Source organism: Lipophrys pholis, assembly GCF_963383615.2.
Source record: "Lipophrys pholis genome assembly, chromosome: 21".
Taxonomy (NCBI): domain Eukaryota; kingdom Metazoa; phylum Chordata; class Actinopteri; order Blenniiformes; family Blenniidae; genus Lipophrys; species Lipophrys pholis.
The window spans coordinates 14,812,131-14,835,961 of NC_137649.1; the positions used below are offsets into that span (position 1 = coordinate 14,812,131).

The following is a 23,831-nucleotide window of genomic DNA, read 5'->3' on the forward strand; positions in this document are numbered from 1 at the left end:
TGCAAATGAAATATGCAGCACAAATGCCGTTATATTTGCATTCATTCATAACAGTGAGCTTTCAGCAAATAGTTAGGCCACTTCATACAGTGAACTGAACGAATTAAATAGGAAAATTGACTTAACTTTGAATTTCACGCTGTGATTAAGTTCTCTCTGAATTTATAATTCATAACTCACAATAATGCCACTTTCTCTGTTTAATTGGATTATGGCCTTCCAGTCTGTCACAACTTTGAAAGTTGAAAAACAATATGACAAATGGACCACAGACAGATGATTGGCGCTCTAATCGATGAGACCGCATGGATGTCACATTGTCAAATCAGGAGGAGCTCAGATTTTTGTCAATAGCAAGTTTGCAACCCTGAACTGAACCCCCGAACCGTTCCCAGTAGCGGTTGGATGGATGAACGTGACTAACAACGTAAGGCGTAAAATCAAAAAGTATTAAATATGTTGAAATCCATTTTACCATTTATATTGTTTATATACCACTTTTAGCTTCTTCTTGGGGTAAATAAGGATTTTTAACATTTACTTTGTCTTCTTTTTCTTCCTTCCTTCATTACACAAGACTTTTTTTGCCAGAAACCCATCATTTGTTTGACTCTGTTCACCCAAGTGTAACTCAGCAAATATGATTAGCAGCGTCTCCAAAGCAGCTCTGCCTCAAACAAATAAACTGAGCCTCCAAAGCAGCATGGTGAGTCAGTGGTTAACACTGCTGCCGCATGCAACAAGGTTCTGGGTTCAATTGCAAGTCCTGGTGCTTTCAGAGGAGAGTTTAGATGATTTTTCTCCACGCCAAGTGGTTTGGAGACTAAATTGTCCACAGAAGCAGAATGAGCAATTGTCAATAATGAGTTTAGAGCTTTTTGCAAGCCCTATAGTTTAGAATATACACAGAAATAGAAACATGGTTTGCCTAAAGATATCTGTCAATGCTGTAATTGAGCAACTTGCTCACATGATATCTATACAATCGGTGGAAAACCTGCCAAAGATGTTAAACGACTAATTTCCTACTTACTATACAGTACGTGTAAACCACTGAATGCAACACACAATAAAATCAACGTTAATACTGGACACACAAGAAAAATATACATGGCAACATAGATGGGAATCTGTGAGTCAGAAGTAAGTGAGAGGTTTTGCCCTCAGATCCCGTCGGGGCAGAACAAGAGAGGAAATGAAGGAAAAGGAGAGTGTCGCCCCCAAGACATGACACTGTAAATCATCATCACATCTGAGGGTTCATTTCACATATCCAATGTCAGCCGATTGTTTCTGCCTTGAAAGCGTTTCTCCTGTATATTTTACTCAGATAGATTTGAACCGAGGCACACCCCTCCCTTGCGATGGTATTGATGGAGATCAGGTTTTACCTGCTGATGAGTTGTTGACAGATGCTCCGCCCAACACTGCGAAGCCATCCAGGTTCACCCATTCTGGGTCTATCAAAAAAAAAAAAAAAGCACACAAGAAATCTGTATAAACAATCATGTCAAAATGATACATGAGCAGTATTTTGTTAATGACAACCTAAGATATTGATAATTTGTATGTGTTTTTCTGACACAATTTTAATTTGATACTACTAATTTATACAAATGTGTAATACATGACCCTATCATCCTGAACAGGACCTGAGCAGCAAAATGGATGCATGAATGTATTAGAAGTATTAATAGGTTACATTTTCAGAAAATTTAAATTTTTCCTGAATTAACTTATTAGTTTTTATTTCTTTATTTTTTTCAACCCAAGCATAAGTCTTGAATCTATGCCAGAAGCTCTTCCTTACTTAGACAATCCAGTTTTTGCTGATCCAGTTCAGACTAACTTTGTATTGAGCCTCAAGACTTCCAGGAGCTGGTTAACGGGTGCATTAGACTGTAAGAAGGTTTTGGTCCTATTGCTCCTTAATTTAGTAAAAAGAGTCATGAAAATGTTTTTTTGCATTATTTATCTAACTATTTCAGCAAAGTAAGTGTTTTTTTCTATCTATATCCATTGTATTTGATTATGTGGGATGTTTCTGAAATGCTTCAACTACAAAACTAGAAAAAAATGTCTGCACTTATATAATAACCACATGATTTGACCCCCAATTAAATAATGTGAAAAAAAAATCTTAAAGTTTTTGCTCAGAAGCTTTATTAAGTTATGTAATGATAAATCAAGGCTAACTAACGGCTCTAAAAAAATATATATAAAAAAAAAAAAGAGGTGAGTGGTATGTGATCTAACTTTCTTCCCAGTGTCTCTTTAGCTTGTATTTTGTTGTTCTTGTCTGATCTCTTTTCAATTCCTTTGCTTCCTGTATTTTAGCACCAATGTCCTGTCCCATTCCTGTGAACATCACTTCCATTGGTCTTAGGATTAGTCTGTTCGCTCTCTGTCTTATCTCCTGTTTATTTCTAAGTGTGTATGTGGTCATGTGTTATTCCCAATGTGAATTACGTCTGTTACCTAATCTCTTGCCTGCAAACCAGCTGCATTACCTGGCTGTGATGCCTGTTTTTCTTTTTCACTCTTTTTTTTTTTGCCAGGTAAGATCACTTTTCGTTCCACCTGCTTCATTGTTTTGACCTTGACTACAATGATTATCCTAATTTCTTCCGTTCTTGACGACTTTCCATTTTGCTCTGTGTTGCACACAACAGGTCAGCTCTTTGTTTTTGTAGCTCTAAGAACAGCTGGCCAGACACATTAGCGACGTGGAAGCAAAGCAGAACTGTGTTATTTATGACGGCTGATGCAGCTCTCATGCTGCTGAGGGAACAACACACGATCTGCAAGGAATTTCTGGAAAGGCAATGTCGAGACTCTGCTCGGCAGCCAGAGGTTTCTGGTGAATCGTATCGGGAGCAGGCGAGACCAGAAGGGCCGCCGCAACGTGCACCGGGCAGCACATATTACCACACAGACATTTATAGATGAACAAACTGAGATGCAGTACAAGACAACGTATGACTTCATCACTGGCACCACCCCGTGCTTCACCACAGCCACCACCAGACACACATGCACTGCACACACACTCGCACAAAGCAAGTGACCACAACACAGAGGGCTAGGTTATAGGAGCAGGGCTGGGTTTTGGAAAAGGGCTGGCTGCAGACTTTGAGTCGCTGGTGAAATATGGCATCCAGGTGCCAAGGCAGAGGAAAATGGAATAACGACAAAAGCAGACCAGACGGTCGACACAGCAAAGTGCCTGTGCGTAGAAACATAAAGACTTGACTTATGTTTTACAATGCGGGATTACAAATAGGCAAGAGAAGCCCGGCGAGCCTAAAATAACCTCTATCACACAACACTGTGCCTCAAGCTTTTTCTTGTTTCACTGGCAAACTTTGATGACTGCGCCTCCAATTATGACGTAATCCAGCGATAATAATCGCACACAAGTGAGTGCTCACGTCTCACCTCCCTGATCTAAACTCTGTACACAGCGCTGCTCATCCCAGCTTTGTTTTTGGCACTTGTCTTGAGAAAGTGCAGATTTCTGAGGGTTGAAAGCTCACTCCAGTCTTCAAGCCAAGCTTTAATTTCTTACACTCTGGCCATTTATTTTCCAATGAATCACCTTATTCTTTTTTTCTTCTTCTCACATTTCTTCCAGCTCTTACATTCCCATTTGTTTTCTCTCGGTTTGTTGGTAACTGTTAAACATGCTCAAATTCTTCTTTTTTTTTTTTTCTTGTTTCCTTACCTACATCCTCCAGTAGAGGAGATCGATTGTCTTTGCCCACTTTAGTGAAGCGGTGAGATCTCGCAGGTTTGCTGGAGCTGATGACGAAGCGGTCCACAGGTCTGCCATCCAGATGGATGGAGGGCTCCCATCTCTCTCTCAGGTCTTTGTCCACAGCTGTTTGTTTGCCATTTTGTGGCCGCACTGGTTTCTCAGCTGCAAAACAAAATGTGTCATAAAAAAAAGAAGATGTGGCCTTTTTAATTCATTTTGGAACTTAATTAAAGAAAAAGAAATGCTTTATTCCCTTTACAAAATACATGTTACTTTTGCATATAAGAATGTTTGTGGGCTTCCTTTGGGTCTTCAAAGTTTAAAAACATGTAAGTGTGTGGTTGTCTCCCTCTGACGGACTGATGCAGTGTGAGCTGGGATCAGCTCCAGCCACTTTGCAATGCTATGCTGAGCAAACCAACACAAAAGAGAGATGGATGGATGTAGTTGGACGCGATCGGCTTACGACGATAAGCGATCTTCCTCTCACTAAAGCAAGGAAAATGGAAAGCAAATGGCTCATTTGTTTTGATATAAAATGAAAAATGTAGCTTATGTGTGAGAAAAGAAATTGCCTGGGGGAAGAGTGAGCACATGGGAAATGATAAACAATAACTTGAAATATTGACAATAGCTCATTTGACTTACAAAGTACTAAGTGATGGCTTCATGCTTGAGCGCTTGTTGAAAACTCAGCTGGGTCAACAAATAAAGGGAAGAAAGACCATTGATACTTTTTTCAGCCCTCATGTGAACTACACACAAAGCGCTGATCAGTGTTCAGTCTGTTGCTTTAAAGTTCATCACCAGGAGGCTGTTGGATAACAGTCCCCCTCACAATATACACACTGCTCTCTCTGTCACGGTGTTCTTGTCAAACAACGGTCAAAGAATTATGTTTACGGATTTCGATTAACAGTTTTTTAAACTGTAAACCAATTAGAGTTTTGGCATCACTTGTTCTTCAGAGACATATGATAAAAGAAAAGACTCCATGCCGAAGGTTTTACTCTGACTTATTTGTAAAAATGTTGACCCTCTATCGCACTGCAGAAAATCCATCTTTAAAAATGTTTTGGTTTTTTTTGGACCGTGGGAGAAAAACAGAATGGAGGGAAACCACACATGCAAAGCGAGAACATGTAAACTCACATGCAGACATTGTATCTGTTTGTTTTTTTTTTTTTAAATTGACCTCGGGGCAGTAGGGCTCACATTTTCGTTTTGTTTATAATAGCATTGGAAGTTAGAATAGTTTTGTTGATGAATGGATATCCAGTATTGTAGCTCCGCTGTGTTTTCCACCCAGTCCTGAGGGAAACTACCGCTCTAAATATTCCAGTGTTCACTCGCGAGTTGCTGACTTTATCTGTCTGCTGTTTTGATCCGAGGCAGGTGGCCCGCATTTGGTTTTCAGAGTGAAATCAGCTGTCTCTTGTCGCTGCTGCTGGAAACAGTGAGAGGGAAGCAAAACAGCAACACTGCTCGAAGGATGTGAGAACACAATGGGAGGCTCAGATGAAGTACAGGAAACATGCAGTCATTCAGTCAACAGTTAATACCATTACAGTATCTTTGAATCCTTAAATCCAAGCAGGTACTGTAGTTCTCCTTGCGAGAAGGGGGAGATGATCCCAGCTTATTTACATATAATAAATACTCAATATAAAAGGTTGCTCGTAGATCACAAGACAAACACAGAAAGTCAGTCACGCACAGTCATAATTATACGTACAGGCAACTTAGAGTCACCAGTTAGCCTCAAATGCATGTTGTTGGACTGTGGAAGAAGACCACATTATTTGGAGTAATAAAATCAGTCGGCACAAGGAAAACATGCATAAAAAACAAAATACCCTCAAGCTTCACTCCGTATTGAAACCAGGGACTCTTGTTCCATGTTGAGAGCGCTAAACACTACACCTCGCTGTGACTTTTATGTTTCATGTCGCTCTCCTTCTACTGGCCTTTTCTTTTCAACAAATTTAGACATGAATACATGTGATAATAAATTTTCCCAAATATTCGACTAGTTTAGTGAACCGCAGTGAACTGATGAAGCCACTTGGATGACTGGACAGAGGATTAAACGTCTTCCAAGACATATGACCAAGTCTGAAAGGTGATATAGAAGACATACGAGTTTGGTTGATTCAGTCAGCCAAAAGTAGGAATAGTAAAGTGAGGTTTATTGGCTTGCTGGAAATTTATTGCTGTCATAATTGACATTATTGTTACCATGAGGTCCTCATAAGTGTCTTTGCTCCCCAAAAGGTTTGCAGCGGCACTTCTGCTTCAGCCTGCCCCACAAAATCACTTTTTCATTTGTGCGCAGGTGTGCTCCCAGCTGGATCGCGCTCACTTTTCACATTTAGAAATAATTGCCACTTACAGAGCCGTACTTCACAGACGGTCGCAAAACCTCCCCGGGGGCCGATAGTGCAGTGTCAGCTTAAGTCGTTGTTTTAGGATGTGCTGAAGGGCCGCCTCATTACTGATTCTCCTCACTGTGAATACCGGCACTCCTGAGATACGTGTGGTTGCACGGGCACATAAAGGAGCGTGGCAGTGTTTATCCAGAGTCCCTTCATTGTTCTTTTAAGTTTTATCACCTATCCATGGCTGTCTCCAGTGACACTTTTCTGGACACGCTTGCGTCTCTCGGCCCCTGTTTCTAATAAGACTCCTTATTACGTAGGACGGGATCTGCTGCTCTGTCCAGACTTCGCTCCATGATTTTAGCCTCTTTGGAAACTCATGATCCGAGCGCACACCAGACATTTCTGATTAAATCAAGACTCTTCAAGCGCAGCAGATGCATGATTGCTGTCCAAGAATAAACAGTTTGGCAAGAAGCTGAGCAAGTGAGCAGTAACATCGTAATCTTACACATCGAGGCTCGGTTTCAAGGCATTGCAGCAGGCGACTGGAGCAACAATGCAACAGATTCTATGCCGTGTTTGTGACCGTGAAGTGAAAAGACAGACGAATACCAAATGATTGAGTTTGACAGTGGAAAGTATGAAGTATGTGAAAAATGATGGAAAAGCCTGTGGGCCAATTTATCACAGAAAAGTAAAACAAAGTGGGTTTATGTGTCTGATGGACTCGGTATGTGTTGCATTAATACACACTCAAAGACTCAGACAGATAGGCAGACGCAAACATGTATCTGCAAGTATATTTTGGCACAAGAAGCATGTGTAGGTAAACCCTGGGGTCAAAGGACTCCTGAAAAACGTCAAGAAAATACTTGTGGCCCCGCACCTGCAATGCAGTTCATTTTTTACAAGAGCACCCTTTCACCCGGCCTCAAAATCACAGATGCCGACCCTTCATTCACCCCTAATGAGTTCGCCTTTAACTCCTCGTAAATGTCATCGTTTGCCAACTACCTTTGATAATCAGGATCACTGCTGAATGTGTGCATGTGCGCACTGATAAGGCACTTATTGCAGCGATTGACAACACTGCAAGTGTTTTTGGTGAGATGATTCAAACTCATGTGCAGCTGCAGGTGTTTACATCGTGACGTTTTCCGATGTCATGACAACAACAGAGGATTGCACTCATTGAAGAGTCTTTCCTCAAATGAGTGGAAGGACCAGATGCAAATGACGTGGAAGTTTCCACTTAGTAAGTTTCAAGATATTTTTTTGATCACTATAACACAAATTCAACAATATCTATGGATCGCAGCGCTGCTTTTTTCCCCCCACCGTAACATTCAGCAGCACTGATTCAAAAGTTTGAGATGTTTCAGATTTAGGATTGGAATTGCATTTTAAATCACTGCTCAAATAGTTCTGGATTATCACTTCAGCCAAAACCCACAAATTCTCGCTCACCGCAAGTGTTGTGGAGATGGTTTCAGTTTAATCTGCCAACATTTCAAAATGTTTTTCTCTCGGGCGTTTAATGGCCTTCCAATAACATCATTTTTACACAAGAAGTATGCATTTTTAAGTAGACCACCACAGATTTCTCTCTCCAGAAAACCAGTGTCAAAGTTGCTGTGAGTAATCAATACAACATTCAGTAAACAACTTTCACTCGACATGACTGCGTGTTCTGATATGTTCAGAATAAATGTGACTCTGTTTTTAAAAATGTAATGCTGAGTGTCATTTCCCCCCCCAAAAAACATGCACTGGGGGTCCCTGACATCCCTGGCATGAATATAATCCGTGCACTAATCATGAAGCTGCAACCAGGGTCTCCACTTCTATACACGCTTATGTGGGTCTTTCAAGTGGTGCTTCGCAAAATAACACGCTGCTGCTTTAGGGTGTATTAGTTGAGAGGGACTTCTGAATTTATTTACCTTTAGACTGAACACGTAACTTGAACAAACCACAAGAAAGCTGAAAAAGATGTGAGCTGCCGCAGTGTGAGGTTGATGTCAAATTTTGCCCGAGGGGACCGAATTCCTTACGGTGCCAGTAATTAACCTCGTCATAAAGCTGACACACCAGACTGAGGCTGTAACCCAAGACGGCCACACCGACCCATCAATTACCGCAGAGTCCGACACAATGCTGTCAGTTTGGTATCAACAGGTGATTGTTATTTAACACAAACTTTTACAGGAGAACACAATATATGCATGGGAACGACCTGAAGTGAGGGCATGTTTCGTTTGGGCGGTTCATATACATACACATTTATGAGTCATGGCATCTGCAAACAGAAGTCAGCCAGTACAATTATAGCTGGAAAACATACTTTGCTTTTTAGAGGTGGCCATAAGTCAGTTTCCTCTCACCCAGAATCAATCAAGTTGACGCTCGCACACATACAGAGCGCTCACTTTTAAGTGTAAGTTTCCTTGACCGTGAGAGGGAACCAGAGGGGCTACAGAAAAGCCATGCATGCGCTGGGAGAACATGCAAACTCCTCACAGAAAAGCAACAAACCACACTAAAACTGGATACGCTGTGAGGTCACCGTGCCAACCACTACACCGCCGAAAAACCTCCAAAAGAAGTTTGATCAGTCACTCACTGATGCAGACTGAAAGCTCACTGTGCGGCGGCTCTTCATGGAGCACTTCTAGTGCCCTGACTATGTGACAGGTGTGTGTTCACAGCCCAGGTGGTACTGGTTTAAAGATGACATCATGACACGAGACATGCCGCCGCTGGCAGGTCTGACAAGCAGCCAACTCGCAGGTGGGTGGGATGCGGGATCGAACCGTGTCGTGGAAAATAGTAGATGGACTAGACATATGTTGGCCCTGACGCCGAAAAACTCACTGCTGATTTCCCGAAAGCTGTTGCTAAAATATGACGTGTGTTATTCCCGCAGAATCCCAACATGTGAAGTCGAGCATAAGATTAAATTCCTGTTGCCTGCAAAAACATGATTCTCTAAGTCTCTGTCCCACTTACACTGCAAACACATCACAGACAATCCAAGAGTTGATGGACTGCAGCTGCATGGAAGAAATCAACTCTATTTCTTTTTTCTTTTATCCAAATACAGTAGGTTTTTATGCTCTCTATTATAACTGCTCCCACCGAGGTGTCCAGGATATCCCCATCAGCCCAGCTTTATCCACTGTGAGCAATTTTAGGATGACAACTTGATGACGTGTGTGGAGAAAGTTAATGGGTGACTCTCTCCTCTTCCTTAACAAGCACAGTCAAATTGCCCGCGCGGAACACATTTAACTCCGAAACTGCTCCGCACGCTGCTCAGCGAACGTCAGCGAACAGCAGTGACCTGTGGATGCACTAAGCAGCTCCCAGGTGTGAATGTATGGAAGCAAATGATTGTGAAGCAGGGTGTTGAAGGGAGAAAGGGCTCTGAAATGGCTTCCAAATTGACGGAGAAGAAAACGACTTGAAGAAAAGACCACAACAAATAGCAGCTGCCTGTATTCAGTGAAAGCAGTGATCTCATGCTATAAGTGCTTGCAGTCGAGAAGGAGACGTATAGAAACGTACAGATCAACTGGCACGCTGAGAGGACTGAAGACATTGAAAGAGAAAAAGAGAGTTTGGCTCTGACCTTTAAACCCATCCAAAGCCATGAGCTTCCTACTCTCCAAGCTCCTCAAGGCTTTATGGCACTTTTGGTATTTTGGATATTTTTACTGTCTTGACGTTGTGGGAGTCTTTCCCCTGAAAATTGATTTTACAAAGAGCACTTAACAAACTTCAAAAACATGTGTGCTGCTGTGGGTTTTTTTTTTTTTTTTTTGCCTCAGAGCTGCACATTTTGAAAAATAACTGCATGGAGACGAGACTACTTTCTGGTGGAACCCTGTCAGTCTCTGCATCACCAAAACAATTCAGGTTAAAGTATTATGTGACATTCTGCTGGAAGGCGTGTTCCACTCATTCCAGACGGTTAACAGACTGCAATGCCTGCTGTGCATAGGAAATATGAAAGAAAACCTGATTTCTTTTCAATCTGCGTCACCCACCAAGATGGCAGCTAATTTATCACCACTTACAGACATATTAGTCACCAATTTGGCACGAGACCACTTAGAAGAAACCTTTTTTTAAAAAAAATTTTCACATAGCAACCTGAAAATGCCATCATTTTCTGAACTCTGGATTTTCTTTAGACTGCTCACTCTAACTGTTACAAACACATAAATCTCCAATTTAACTTTTATTTTCCCTGCAAAGACTGAGGTATGCAGATATCCCTGCGAGGTAAAGAAGTGGGGGGAACCACCTGCAAACTAGTCACCAGTGGCCATACTAATCCACGTGAATGCTTTATAAAATACACGGACTACACGTTAACTCACATTAACTCTTTCATCAATGAATTATTATCTGCACAGAAGATCAGAAAAAAAAAATCAACCACTCCCAAAGAAACTGAGCAACACGTCAGTGCAAAACAAACAAAAAAAAAAAAGTGTTTACCTGTCCATCCAAGTTCCTGTGTGCAAAACGTAAGGAATAGCGCCAGGAGCGTCCTGCTTGCGGCCAAAGCCATGGTGCGTGTGGCGCACTTCAGCCGAGCTGCAGCTCTGGATGCAGAGGGCAGGGACACAACAGCCCTCCTCCCCTCAGTCCACACCAACACTCTCTGACAACTGTTGCTCTTTCTGCAATCTGCAATCTGAAAATAGAGCACGTCTATATCTGCATGCACTGTTTAAATATTCTGTTTCTACAATAAATCCACTCATTTTGTGCTTTAAAAAAAAAAAAAAGAATGGCTGTGGGAAACCAAAATGAACTGCTTACCTTTAGCCAGCAGTGAAAACTTTACATCCTTATTTTAGTGTTCGTCAATCCAAATGTCGGACAGTATAAACTATACTATCTGAATGTGAGGGTGCTGCTGCAAGGTGTCCTTATATTTTGGATAATAAATTCAAAAAAGGGTGAAAATGTCTCCCTCTTCGGGGAAAAGTTCCGATTTCAGCAAGAAATGAAGCAGATCTGAACTGGGGAGAAAAAAAAATGTTTTGGATTCATTCAGATGTGCGCTTTAAACACTGGCCACGCCCACTACCTATATACGTGTTATGAATGTTTACTTTTGTGACTTATTTTAAAGACTGAAAGTAATAGATTACAAGTTTATCACCGCAGTCAAACAGCTGGTGTCTGAACTATTTTTCCTCCTGTACTTTTTATTGCGAAAATGTATTCTATGTAAAAGTGAAATAAGTTTCCATTATGAGACATTGACAGGCAGGCTGGTCAGATGGACTTGCTCTGCACTTCTTTCAGCTTTATTCCCGACACATCTTAGCGACTTTGAGGTTAAACTTTTTCATCACTGCCCGATTCCATCTGGGCACCAGGTGTGAAGGAACAGGACGATGGAGAGAGAAACAATCTTCCACCATATGATCTAATTTGCAGTCAAAGTTCAGTCACGAGAGTTTTCCAAAGAGGTCAGATAACCACTAGATGGCGGTATAACTCCGCGTCTTTGGGAAGGTGCGTGTTGTGAGAAAGTGATTTTGTTTGGTCAGAAAGAGACAAATCCATGGTTCGAATAGCGACTGAGTAAATAGTGTAAGTTTGATGACTCACTCAGAAAATATGTGACTGGTTTTTTTTTCTTTCTTTTTAATTTGATGGCTATTTCCATTGTTTCATGTGGTTGTTTGCCCTTTATAGAACCTCACTCTTATAATGGCTTTTTAGATTCTCACGTCTTTATATGTCTTGGGATCCACATCACTGTTTATTTTAACAGAAAATGTCTGTCGGAACATGTAGTTATCTCACAGAAAGGCATTTTTTTTAAGTTGTTATTTTGGAGGTTAGGTTGTCAAAGTAATGGAGATTCATCAATCTGTGCATACACAGTCCACAATGGCACATGAAATATCACCATTCATTTGTCTTCGGTTGATTTAATTCTTATTCCTGAACAACACCTCCCTCTATTGGCTAAAGTCTTTATTTCTTTCCCTGTACTGTTCTTGTTTTTTATGAAGGTAAGGTAGCACGGGCCTGGACAGGTCACACCTACGTCCATTTAACCCAAGAAGCCCGCCTTTGCATTGTGAGAGGAAGAGCACGAGTAGAAAACCTACGCAGCTACATGGAGGGCATGGAGACTCCACTCAGGAAGGCCCTGGCCCGGATTCAAACTCCTTGGTGTGGGCTGCCAGTGTGAACCGACGCACAGCCGCGCCACTTTTAAACATTACATTATTGATTCAATTTGAGAATGAGTGTCAGCAGGAAGATGTGGCATGATAAATTCTCTGGTTAAATGAAGGGGCCAGACTTTCACCACATTCTTCAGGGAAGCTAAGAGGCATATCATTTCGATCCATCCATCTTCTATTCTGCTTTATCCACTTAGCCTTTTGGCTTTGAGCTGATCCCAGCTGGCGATGAGCGAAGGCCGCCTGCACCCTGGACAGGTCATCAGTCCATCACGGTGTGAACACAAACAGGGCCATGACATTCACAATAAACACAGGTCTTTACAGTCACCATTTACCCTCATGATCTTAAGATCCACCTCCTGCTGCCAGATGCTGATTTACACAGCTTATCCATTGTTCTTAATATCTATTGCTTCAAACAACAGATCCAACTGTGATCACTTTGAGTTTTTTCAAAGGCCTCGAAGAGATTCTACAGTCTTTTTTATTGTTTATGTTCCCCCTTCAAAAAGAAAAAAATATATATATATTAGTCACACACCCCCACACACACAAGCTTGAAATAGTTCATGAGTCAGCACCCAATGTCATACATTTTTTAAACTGAAAATTCTTATTGAAGTACAGTAGGAGGCTCTCTCCCTCTTTCTCTCTCTTTCTGCAAATCAGCAAATGTACAGACTTACACACACACACACACACACACACAAAGAGTGACAGAGAAAAAGAGTGAGAGGACTGGATTGCTCCTCCGGTAACAAACAATTCAACAAGCTCCATATACAGACTACAAGGTGTCTTGTCTTGTTATACACATGATGCCCGAGGTTGTTTATGCCACGTCGCGTCGATTCCCTCGAGTGAAGAAATAAGATGCTTGTGATGAAATGAACTCCCTGCCGATGTACAGTATCAGAAGTGACTGACTGTCAAGCTCAGTTTATTCAGACTGTGTTAATGCACAGCAAGGTCTCCATCATTTTACCACTATTTCTGTACTTTTGCCATTTATCAAAAATATTATTCTCGGCTGTCGTGTAAGATGCTCTTATCTGTAAAATTCAAGTCGTACTTATCTATACTTTAAAAACTGAGAGGTGTGGGAACTTGGGGCTGAGAAAAGCATTGAATTAGTCGTCTAACACAGTTCAACAAATACAAGGACCCGATACACAGAAACACCAAAATCCAAGGCAAAACACTTTTTAGATGCTCTTTTAGATAACTTCCACCAGTCAAGGCTGAACCGCGTAGACACTCGTGTGGCAGTGTTGCAGTCAGTGTACTATGCTGTCATACAGTATTAGTGCAGAAGCCATCCTCAGCAGGTTATTTGACTCTGATCTGACAGCTGCTGCTCATATCCGAACAGGCCCGCGCTAAGCTGTGCTGAATCCTGCACGTGTCCGTGAAGCTGCTGGCGGTGTGAGATTCAGAAACATCACAGCACTGTCGGGGCTTCTGTTACCATCTGTTCAACGGTGATACTCACATTTGTGAGGAAAGTCAGCGTTTAGCAGCGTGAAACATGCAGAGTCTTCTTTTGGCATTTTCCCTTTAGGGGTTACTGTATTCTCTTCTAATACCATCTGTCCCTATATACTCAACATCATTTTCCCTACATAACTATCATCTCTCCTACATACAGTATATGACTCAACCATTATTACACTTTCCCCAAAGTGTCTAACATGAACTGTCCTTATATTGTATTCTATCAATCCTCTCCGATCGACTCACTCTCATTAAAACACTCATCAACCTCAACTCTGTCACCTCCAGTTTAAGACAAGATAAGATCGGACTTTATCAATCCCACATGGGGAAGTTCAGCCGTCACAGCAGCTCAACATTGTACAAATACTTGAAGACAGTCAGGATAGGTGAACACAAGAGAATAAACTATGAGTATACATACATGGATAATTACGTAGATAAACACATGGAAACACGGTAGGGAGAATACTTATAGTAGTATTAATATTTACAATATTTACAGGATTCACAGTGCACCAGTACCAGGACAGGGGTGTTTACACAGATTCTTATTCAGTTTCTGACTCATAGCAGCGGGTGTGAATGACCTGTGGTCGCGCTCCTTCCTGGATGGTGGCAGTTTAACCTTTAACCAGCTGCTCTCACTACCGTCCTGCAGACCAACTGCTTCAATCCAGCTGGGATCTTCTATCTCGGATCACTCTTGTCTCCCTCCAGTCCACTCTGTCTCTTCTCTAACCTTTCTTTCACCTCTTACACTGCTTTGGACGGTTGTTCCTAAGTACTTTAACTGTCTCTTTGCTGCCCGCATCCTCACCTTTTCACCGTTTCACTGTTCGTCCTGCTTGGCTCCATTCATCTCCTCTCTAATTCAAACCTCCACGTTCTCCTCATCCTGCTCCCTACACTCACTTCGGCTCAGTTTATTGTCTACTGCTCCAATTACAGCACAGATTGTCATGACGCGTTGCATTCAAATAAAATACATAAACAAAATTTACATTTACAGGCAGGTGCAGGTGACGGTAAAAAGGGAAACCTCGAGCAAATATAAACTCAGAGCTGCCGGGTTTCATCTTGGATCGGTTGCAGTTGGGGAACAGTGAGGGAGTAAAACGATTACACAGAGAACAATAAACCGACAAGGATGATATCGAATCACAAATACTCATAATCCTTTGTTACTTTTATGGTATTTTTCCAATTATAGCATTTTACCGATACTTTAGTACAATCGACATCATCCAATTTTAAAAAGTCTCGACTGCATGCATGAAGTCACCAAGTTGAACTGTTTAACAGGAAATTTCAGAATGATATGTGAATTTGTTTACCATAGTGTACATTTTAAATTGTTTATAATTTGTGCATTGTGCTTTGAATCATGTACAGATACATTGAATAAAATGATATTACAAACAAGTTGCCGTCAGATAGCAACCAAACCTCAGACAATGCAGACTTCAGATGCACATGGTGGTGTAGTGGTAAGCACCGTCATCCCACAGTGAGATCGACTTGGTTCAGGCTCTTTCCGTGGTGAGTTTGCTCTGTCGTTCCTCTCTGTGCATGCTGGGATTTGGTCTGGGTACCTCGGTTTTCCCTCCATAGTCCAAAAACATGTGCTAGAATGAATGCAGTCTAAATTATGTATGGTTGTCTGTGTTTCTGTGTTGGCCATGTGATGGACCGCTGCTCTGCGCTTATCTCCCACAGTCAGCTGGGATCGTCTCCAGCACTACAGTAAGATGGATGAAGGGGTGTAGTACATGAAGGGGCAATCTAATATAACTGAAAGCAAATATATTTATTATTTTTGATGATATTGAACACACTACTTGTATTTTCACAGTGCACATTAAAATAATACTTCAAAGATTTACTGTTGATGAAAAGAAGTCTTGAACAATGTTTTCAGAAAATCCACATATTCAGCTGAATATCTATTGAGTACTTCTCAAATGTGCATGTCAGTGGAGAGTCATCTCTTGTGACAAAGATACAGCAGGTCAGTCAGCAGGTTAGGGTGATCTTGTCACTTCAGCAAAACAGAGTAAACAACCACTGCCCAGGAGCCACAAAATAACAATGTTCATGTGACCCCTGGTATTTGGTACAATTCACCCACAGCCTTGCTATGGGCAAATGAAGTTGCCTGGCAACGGTAAAGGACCTCATTTAAGAAAAAAACAACAAAAAACAAAATGTAAACCCGCTGCTTATAGTTGTATATTATTTTAAGGTCACTGTCAAACACAACAACAATAATAAGGTCAACACTCGGGTGTGGCAACATACTCTCCTCTGGATCTCTCCTGACTATGTAATTTCATTGTCTGAATTTAGTCGATACTGAAAGATATGCAGATACATATATATATATGCACATGTATACATACATATATTATTGAATCCAAAAGACATTCAAATTCTCAGCCACTCTGACAGTAGGTATTGTATATAGCGATGAATATCAAGTATATTACATTCATTTCCAATCACACTTTATCCATCTCATGGCTGTGCGGTGCTGCAACGGTTCCCAGCTGATTCAATGTGAAAGAAGCACACACTGGACAAATCAGCAGGCCATCACATGCAAACATAGAGAGACAGATAACCACATATAGGTCATTTAGAGTTAAGACCAACATGTTTGATGTATTGTGTGTTTTTTTAGTTGTGTGAGGAAACTGGGGGGCATGGAGGAGCAGCGCTTAGTGCTCTCGCTTTACAGTGAGAAGCTCTGGGTTCAAATACCGGCTGAGCCTTTCTGTGTGGAGTTAACATGTTTTCCTCTGTACTCGGTACTCCGGTTTCCTCCCATAGTCCCAAAACATGCATGTAAGGTTAATTGGTGACCCTAGATTGCCCAGCAGTGTGAATGCATGGGGCTATTTGCCCTGTGATGTACTGCCCTCATAGTTAACTGGGATTGGCTCCAGGAGCAATTTAGAATCACTAATTAACCCGGTGCATAGTTTTGACTGAAAATCCATGATGTGCAGATAGAACATGCAAACTCTCAGTATGAAGCATTAAGAGTGCCAACGGTGCAACTAAAACGGTGCATTTACAGACAGAAATACATATGAAGCACACACATTGATATCTAGTTTCGAACAAGTATGACACAGAACATAAAAAATACTGGGGTGGTGATAAAGAGAGAGAATTTAACATCTGTATTATGGAACGATGAAGCCGTTGCGAGAAGAGAAAACAGAGAACTCGAAATGCGTTTTGTTGTAGGCTGGAGGATTTTCACCCACTGCAAAACAGGGAGGCGGTGAATTTTCTCCAAATCCCACAGCCAGGCTGATGTTGTACAATTAGAGCATCCCATCCTCTCCCCTCAGTGGAGCTGAAGAAGCCCACCCCCGCCCTTCCTGCGCAACGAGCAGAGTAAAACCAGCTCGGTGGAGAGAAATAGAGCAAGCACCCACGGAGCACAGAGAAACAGGGAACGACAACTCGTGCCTGTGATTAACTCGCCTTTTATTTAAATTTTTTCTTGCCAAAACAACAACAACACACATTTAAAGTGTTTATTCCGTCCGTATGGAAAACGACTTGGGATCCTGCGAATCCAGACGAAAGAGGAGGCTCACCTGAACATCTCCAGATTGCACCAAACGGGTTCAAGTTTTCTCTGTGTGGAGTAAATTTGCTCCCACGATCAAAGCGGACCAATGATGTCTTTAATGGTTCACCTGAAGACGGCCGCTCACCTCCGGGGTAAAGGTGACAGGATCGCCAAAGTTACATTCAGAGGTAAGACGCATGGTCTACCTGCAGCATTTCTCTGTGTGCGCAGAGATTGGATCAAGCTGTGCGCTCAGACCCCATTTGAGTCACATTCCACAGTCTGACGGGACATATTTAGCACTCATGACTGCATGAAAAGTTGGGGAAACCCTTTTTTTTTTTTTTTTTTTTAGATTAATGGCTGACGTGCTGCGCTCCGACGCGCGTCTTATCCAAGAATCACATCTGGACGAGAGGAACTAAAAAAAAAAATAACAAAAATTAATCCAAACAGCAAAACACGGATCATAACCGCACATAATGTAAGCAAATATAATCAGCAAATTTGTTCCAGGCAACATTCTGCATCGTTTTATTCAGAATTCCAACCAGATTTGAACGCATCATCAAGTATATGGGCCGTTAACTTTGACAATTATTGTTTAGTAGCACAAAAACAAAATGTGCTGACTTGTATACAAACAAGTGTGCCAGGAGCCAGGGCACAAGTCCTTGTTAATATTTTATTTATGATAAAACAAAAGAAAAACAACAGTGTTGCTGTTGACTGTTGCTCAGCCTATAATGGAAAGACATTGATTTGTCATTCCAGTTTTTCACTTGCCTCCTTTTACTTACCTTTAACTTGTCAGGGCAATTAGGGCAAGAAGTAAGTGATGACTAAGGTAATCGATTCCTAAAGAAGGAAACGGAGGCAGACAAAGCCTTCTTTGTCATACAATTGAGGTAATGACCCACCTCCTCATCTTTTGATAGTCTTGTGGGTCATTAAATTAGCCCTTCATCTGGAAGAGGAATGGAGTAGAGGATGGGCACAGGGAAGACTGGTGCATTTATTTGCCAATGTATAGGTTTGTGGGGCTTTTGTGTGTGTGTGGAGAAGAGGAGCAAGCAGGAAGGAGGAAGGGTGCATGTTTCAGCACCTTGGACAGAGTTCAGTCCTGTCTGACAGGTGCTCAGTCCCCAGTGATCTCTGATTTAGTGTCGGCATTACAATAGTGCAGGATGTTACCAGACCACAGCTCCCTGTTTTCTCCCCTCTCTGCTGTGTGTGTGTGTGTGTGTGTGTGTGTGTGTGTGTGTGTGTGTGTGTGTGTGTGTGTGTGTGTGTGTGTGTGTGTGTGTGTGTGTGTGTGTGTGTGTGTGTGTGTGTGTGTGTGTGTGTGTGTGTGTGTGTGTGTGTGTGTGTGTGTGTGTGTGCGCGCGCCTGTGAGCTTATACATTGGACAAATGGATGGCTCTATGCTGCAGTGAATTCAGCTGGGTCTTGATATTATATGAACCGTGTCATCCAAGTCAGGGATTAGATCGTCCTCTCTTTCCCCCTGTGGTCTAACTGTCAGCACGATAGCAACAACTCATATGTTTACAATTTCAAATACCCTGAGCATTGTGGGATGTACATATCTTATTCATGTTCTGCGGGCCTACATATAATGCAAACATTGTTATTTTGTTAACGACTTGTTACAAAGATGGAACCTTTACAGTGTGAGCAGTACAGTAACAGGGATCTCTTTAAACTTGATTTTCTTCTGAATTATTGTGATTATTTTCACCAATGTCAAATTGATGCAGTTATACAACCAATCCACAGTTGTTATAAAGTCTTACGATGAATTGCTTTATTTTATTGTTCACCCTATTCTAGAGTATTAAATTTCAATTATTGAATTACAGAGATTTCCAGGAAAGGTGCCCACCGTATGGTTAGTTTTATTTCAAAGACTGCTATTCTAGTAAAGCAGCTGCTTTATATTCTGGTATGTGTTAATAATATTCATATTATTGAGTTAAACGTAGAAGATGCCACAAGTTAATTTTATTCATGTGGCAACGACTTTTCCACAGATGGTGAAATCATTTTACATATCATGACCCTCTCCACAAACACTCTCTCTCCATCTGTTTGAAATTCTTCTTCATCCATCATTTAATTGTGGTTAAATTTAACAGGCATCATAAAAGTTTTACTATTTCTCAGTTCCAAGGTTGATCTACATTCAGTGACAACATTTCTCTGTATGAGTCTCAGTCTTGAATCTGCAGTCACTTCCAGTATTGTGGGTTTTGAGCCTTTTCCCTGCAGACTGTCACTCACCAGAGTTTCCTGAGTGCTTTCAGCTCCCAAAACACCCTTCCTGTCTGGAGAGGAAAAGGTCTGCTGGTAGGACCCAGACCCTCTGGATGCCAATGCATCTACAAACCCCAGTGAGGCTGGTGGTTATATCTTGATTGAAACATAAACCCAATCAAATCACCCGGTTTTCTTGGTGATAAAACATGCTTGAATACCACACTTTTGAGCCTTGTGTGCCGTCATTGAAGACTTCCATTAAATATTCAAATTGCTGGTGGGAAAAGTAAGTCAACCGTTCAATGTAATGAGGAGCTGGCTCTCCTTTGACGACGATACCCTGAAGCATAGTTGGAGCTGCACTCTTCTCACTCGCAAAGCAAGTGCAACTTGGCAAACGCAGAGGCTGTCTGATGTAAATAACGCTGAAGAATTACTACAGCTCTGCCAGGTGTCTATACTTTCTTTGGTATTTGTTTCACTGACTTGTACTCTGTCGAACACAAGCATCTCTACTTTCTCAAAAGCTTTTTCACTTTTGCTAGAGTGAAGAAGTTGAATCTGTACTTTTGCCAAATTCACTTTCTGTACTTCTTAAGTAAAGAATGCGAGTACTTTTGCCAGCTCGGCTTGTCAAAAAGTTGCTCAGTTGATTAATAGTTCTTCATCAACAGTTATTGATCTTAAAGTGAAAAATTGATCTACAAACCAGACAACCCCCCCCAACCCCCCAGGAGAAAACTGTCTCTTTAACTAATGCCGTCCATTTTGTTTTGATGAGGTTTGTTAAAGCCTGACTATGGTTTTTCATGAATGTTAGAAGAACAGGGGTTCACGTCATTTTTTTCAACTTGCACTGTGAATATTTAATTGGTCTGTCCAATGCCAATAAAAACTATTTATTAAAAGTGTTTTCATTTATACTAGATAGCCCATCCATTGCTGTATCCAGCTGGTTATACCCTGGCCCGACTCGCAGTCCGTCAGAGAGAAGATGCAGACAGACAGTAGCACACACTTGTTCCTGGGGTTAATATAGGGTTTAAAAGGTTGTGTGTTTGGACTGTGTGACGGGGAAAAAATACACACATGGGGACACCATGCAATATTCACAAAGTACTATGGCTTTTTTTGACCTGTACTCGCCTTATAAGCCGTATGGTTTCAGTTAAAAACAAACACTGTGCTGTTTTCTGAACAGTCCAACTAAAAGTGGTACTTTATTAACTGAGAACACTGACGGTCAAAAAGTGGACTCAGGAGGAGTGGCATCACAATTTAATTGATTTCCTGACAAGCCTTTGATGAATTCTTGGTGTTATCTGTGGCTCTTGGCTTGATCAAAGAATTGCTCCACAAATTAGCCCGCAGGATCACAGTTCAGCATGATCACCAAAGATAGGAGTTAATGAAAAATTAAGACAATCTTTCCACTTTTAAATAGTCAATGTGGATGTGACTCACTTGCTAATGTCCGTCTCAAGGATTGAACTTTTAAACCTCACCTTGCATTGTTGCTTTGTCGAAGTGACTTTACATATGACATTGAACCATAAAGTCGTCCAGCTGAGCCCAAGCTCAAGTTATGTAGATGATGTTGCCATTCACTTATTTTGTAAAGTAGTTTGAGACTGTTGAAGCAGTATAACACGTGCTGTACGAGTGCCATGTCTATGCATATTATAATTTGTACCAGTAGGATGTGTCTCACAGCAGTGGAATCGAATCATCTAAACATTTTGTCACTTATCCAAGTGACTTCATCAGTTCATGCTGTTTCATTGACTAGGCTGCTTTGGTATATAGTATGTTCTATATAGTATAGTCTGTTATTGCTTCTTTCACCTGTTTGACTCTTCTCTTCATACATGTGCTTTTCATTCAAACGGCTGTTAGCGTCGTAATACTTGTTCCTTTCCCTTAACATTCCTCTCGTCCCTACATTGTCTGCCGGAGCAGATACTTACTGTGTTTTAAATCACACTGTTATTAGTGAATTAGTGATGCAAACCAATTATTGTTTACCCCTGAATGGGTCAGGAAATAAGACTGAATTAAATCCCAGTATGCAGCGACAAAGATGAGATACTTCAGTATGCAAGCTGTGATAACACTCTGGCGAGATTAACAAATGCTCTCCATGTTTCTGTTTTGTCCTCACTAAAACGGTAAAACAAGGAACCCTGATCTGCCTTCATTTGAGTCGTCTTAGTCTTTCACAGACTTCTCAATCCATCTCTATCATTCATTATCCTGTTCGCGGCATAGAAACGTAGCCTCCGGTCCTTTTTCTCCTCTCCAGGTCACTTCTTTCAGTGGCACTTTTTTCTCTGCTCGTTGCTCGTTGCTATTTCTCACTGTTACATCAAGGCCAAAAGCCAAGCTGATTAGCAGTGTTGTGATTATTTGGTGAGGAGCACCTTACATAAGCCTCACATGAGCTACTTCTCCAAACCCACATCTTCAGCTCTTTGAAACCAGCGGCATTGTCGTACAGTGCAGCTGTTTTCAATAATGTAGGAGGAATATTGTCTCTCCAGCTCTGACAGAGAAGTGTTTGTTTGTTTTCTAAACAATATGTCAAAGGATGTGTGTTTCATAAGGTTATGGAGAGTGTAGGAGTAATGAGGAAGTGAGTCGAGGACACTTTCAGCACAAATTATGAACAAAACTTTTAAACTTTTAGTCTTTGTATTGGTGAAAATTTAAACAGGATGTGAATAAAGCATCATGTTCCTGCAGGGCTTTGGAGGACATGTGAATCGATGCTTTCAGTGCATATAACATAGCAAAAAAACAATACTCCAGGAGAAAGCATTAATTTCTATTTAGATTTACAGCCAGGCTGACGGGGGCTTTAATTAACTTCGCAGGTGTCTGTGTGTGTGTGTGTGTGTGTGTGTGTGTGTGTGTGTGTGTGTGTGTGTGTGTGTGTGTGTGTGTGTGTGTGGTGTGTGTGTGTGTGTGTGTGTGTGTGTGTGTGTGTGTGTGTGTGTGTGTGTGTGTGTGCGTGCGTCCGCATTAGACAACCAATGCATGAAGCCTCAGATACACAAAGCAAACTACCAAAACAAAGCAATATGCACGCCGCCCAGCCCATTCATGAGCGCCACAAAGCAAGCAGGTGAGCACAGGCTGCATCACGCCTGAGTGAATCAGGTTATTGTGCAGAGAATGGCAATCCGCTCTGAATACAACCTTAAATAAACACGGCAGCAACAGATTATTGTTTTCACTGACCTCCACAGGGACCGACTCCTGCACGTTTTTATCATCTCTGACCAGCGCAAACGCGCGAGTTAAGTTTATAGCCCTCAAACTCTGTAAGTTGAGTTGATTCTGTCTCTGTTCTGTCGCAGAGTGAGTCATACAGGCAGCGTTCACTTGTCTGCATGTCTTTGTGTCTCCTGTGGCTCCACACAGCTGTCTCTTCTCTGTTTGTCGGGTACTCAAGTCATTAATTTCTCTTTTTGCTGATTTGTAGTCAGAAACGTAAACAGATTTTCCATGACAGCAGGACGAGTTACAGTTTGATAAATGACTCTTTAAATAAACACATTCATTCATCAGACTGATCTTCATCCTGCAGACAAAAATATATATAAAATATATATATATTTCTACTCTCAAGAAGTAATTACTTTTCCTGCAGACAAAAAGACTACATGATGTGGTCTTATTATTTTAGACTTCATTTGTTATTTGGTCCTGTGCATAAACCTCCTGGGTTGGGCTCAATGACGGAGGGTCACTAGATCAGTCCAGGTGGTCATTTGATGATAACTAAACAATGTTATTCCAGTTAAATAAAGGACATTAATGCAGATACCAGGTGCTTCTTTTAAAAGTAGTGGTTTGACTTTACCGGTGTCACAAAAAACAACTAATTACTTGGGAAGGAAATGCACACTTTACTTTTAATTGTCTCCCAGGATTAGGATGTCTCAACTCTTTTGAAAAACTGAACAATTAAAATAATGTATTTTTTTCTTTGTTTGTTTTTTTTTTTTTTTACAGTTTGTTCAAATGCTATTTTAGGTCATGAATATACAGTGAAAACCTGACAAATAGCACAATTATTTCAGAGTTTATAGCTGAAAAATGGGATGCCAGGAAGAATTACTCTC

The 23,831-nt window shown here is 41.3% G+C and overlaps 2 protein-coding genes across 3 annotated transcripts in view; one reads left to right on the top strand and one right to left on the bottom strand.

The window, feature by feature from the left end:
• fndc1 (fibronectin type III domain containing 1) overlaps nt 1-10,830 on the bottom strand; it is a 36,032-nt gene extending 25,202 nt beyond the window's left edge. For both annotated transcript variants that reach the window (XM_080491336.1, XM_080491335.1), the window contains exons 1-3: nt 10,645-10,830; nt 3,725-3,919; nt 1,392-1,460 (exon numbers count right to left, since the gene is read on the bottom strand). In XM_080491336.1, the coding sequence (XP_080347462.1) occupies nt 1,392-1,460; nt 3,725-3,919; nt 10,645-10,717 (337 nt within the window). In that variant the 5' untranslated portion in view covers nt 10,718-10,830. The remainder of the gene's footprint in view (nt 1-1,391; nt 1,461-3,724; nt 3,920-10,644) is intronic.
• A 6,724-nt stretch (nt 10,831-17,554) lies between these two features.
• Nucleotides 17,555-23,831, top strand: part of otofa (otoferlin a) — a gene marked incomplete at its 5' end in the record, with an annotated part of 77,761 nt that continues 71,484 nt past the window's right edge. The window contains one exon of the mRNA XM_080490309.1: nt 17,555-17,633. Within this exon, the coding sequence (XP_080346435.1) occupies nt 17,555-17,633 (79 nt within the window). The remainder of the gene's footprint in view (nt 17,634-23,831) is intronic.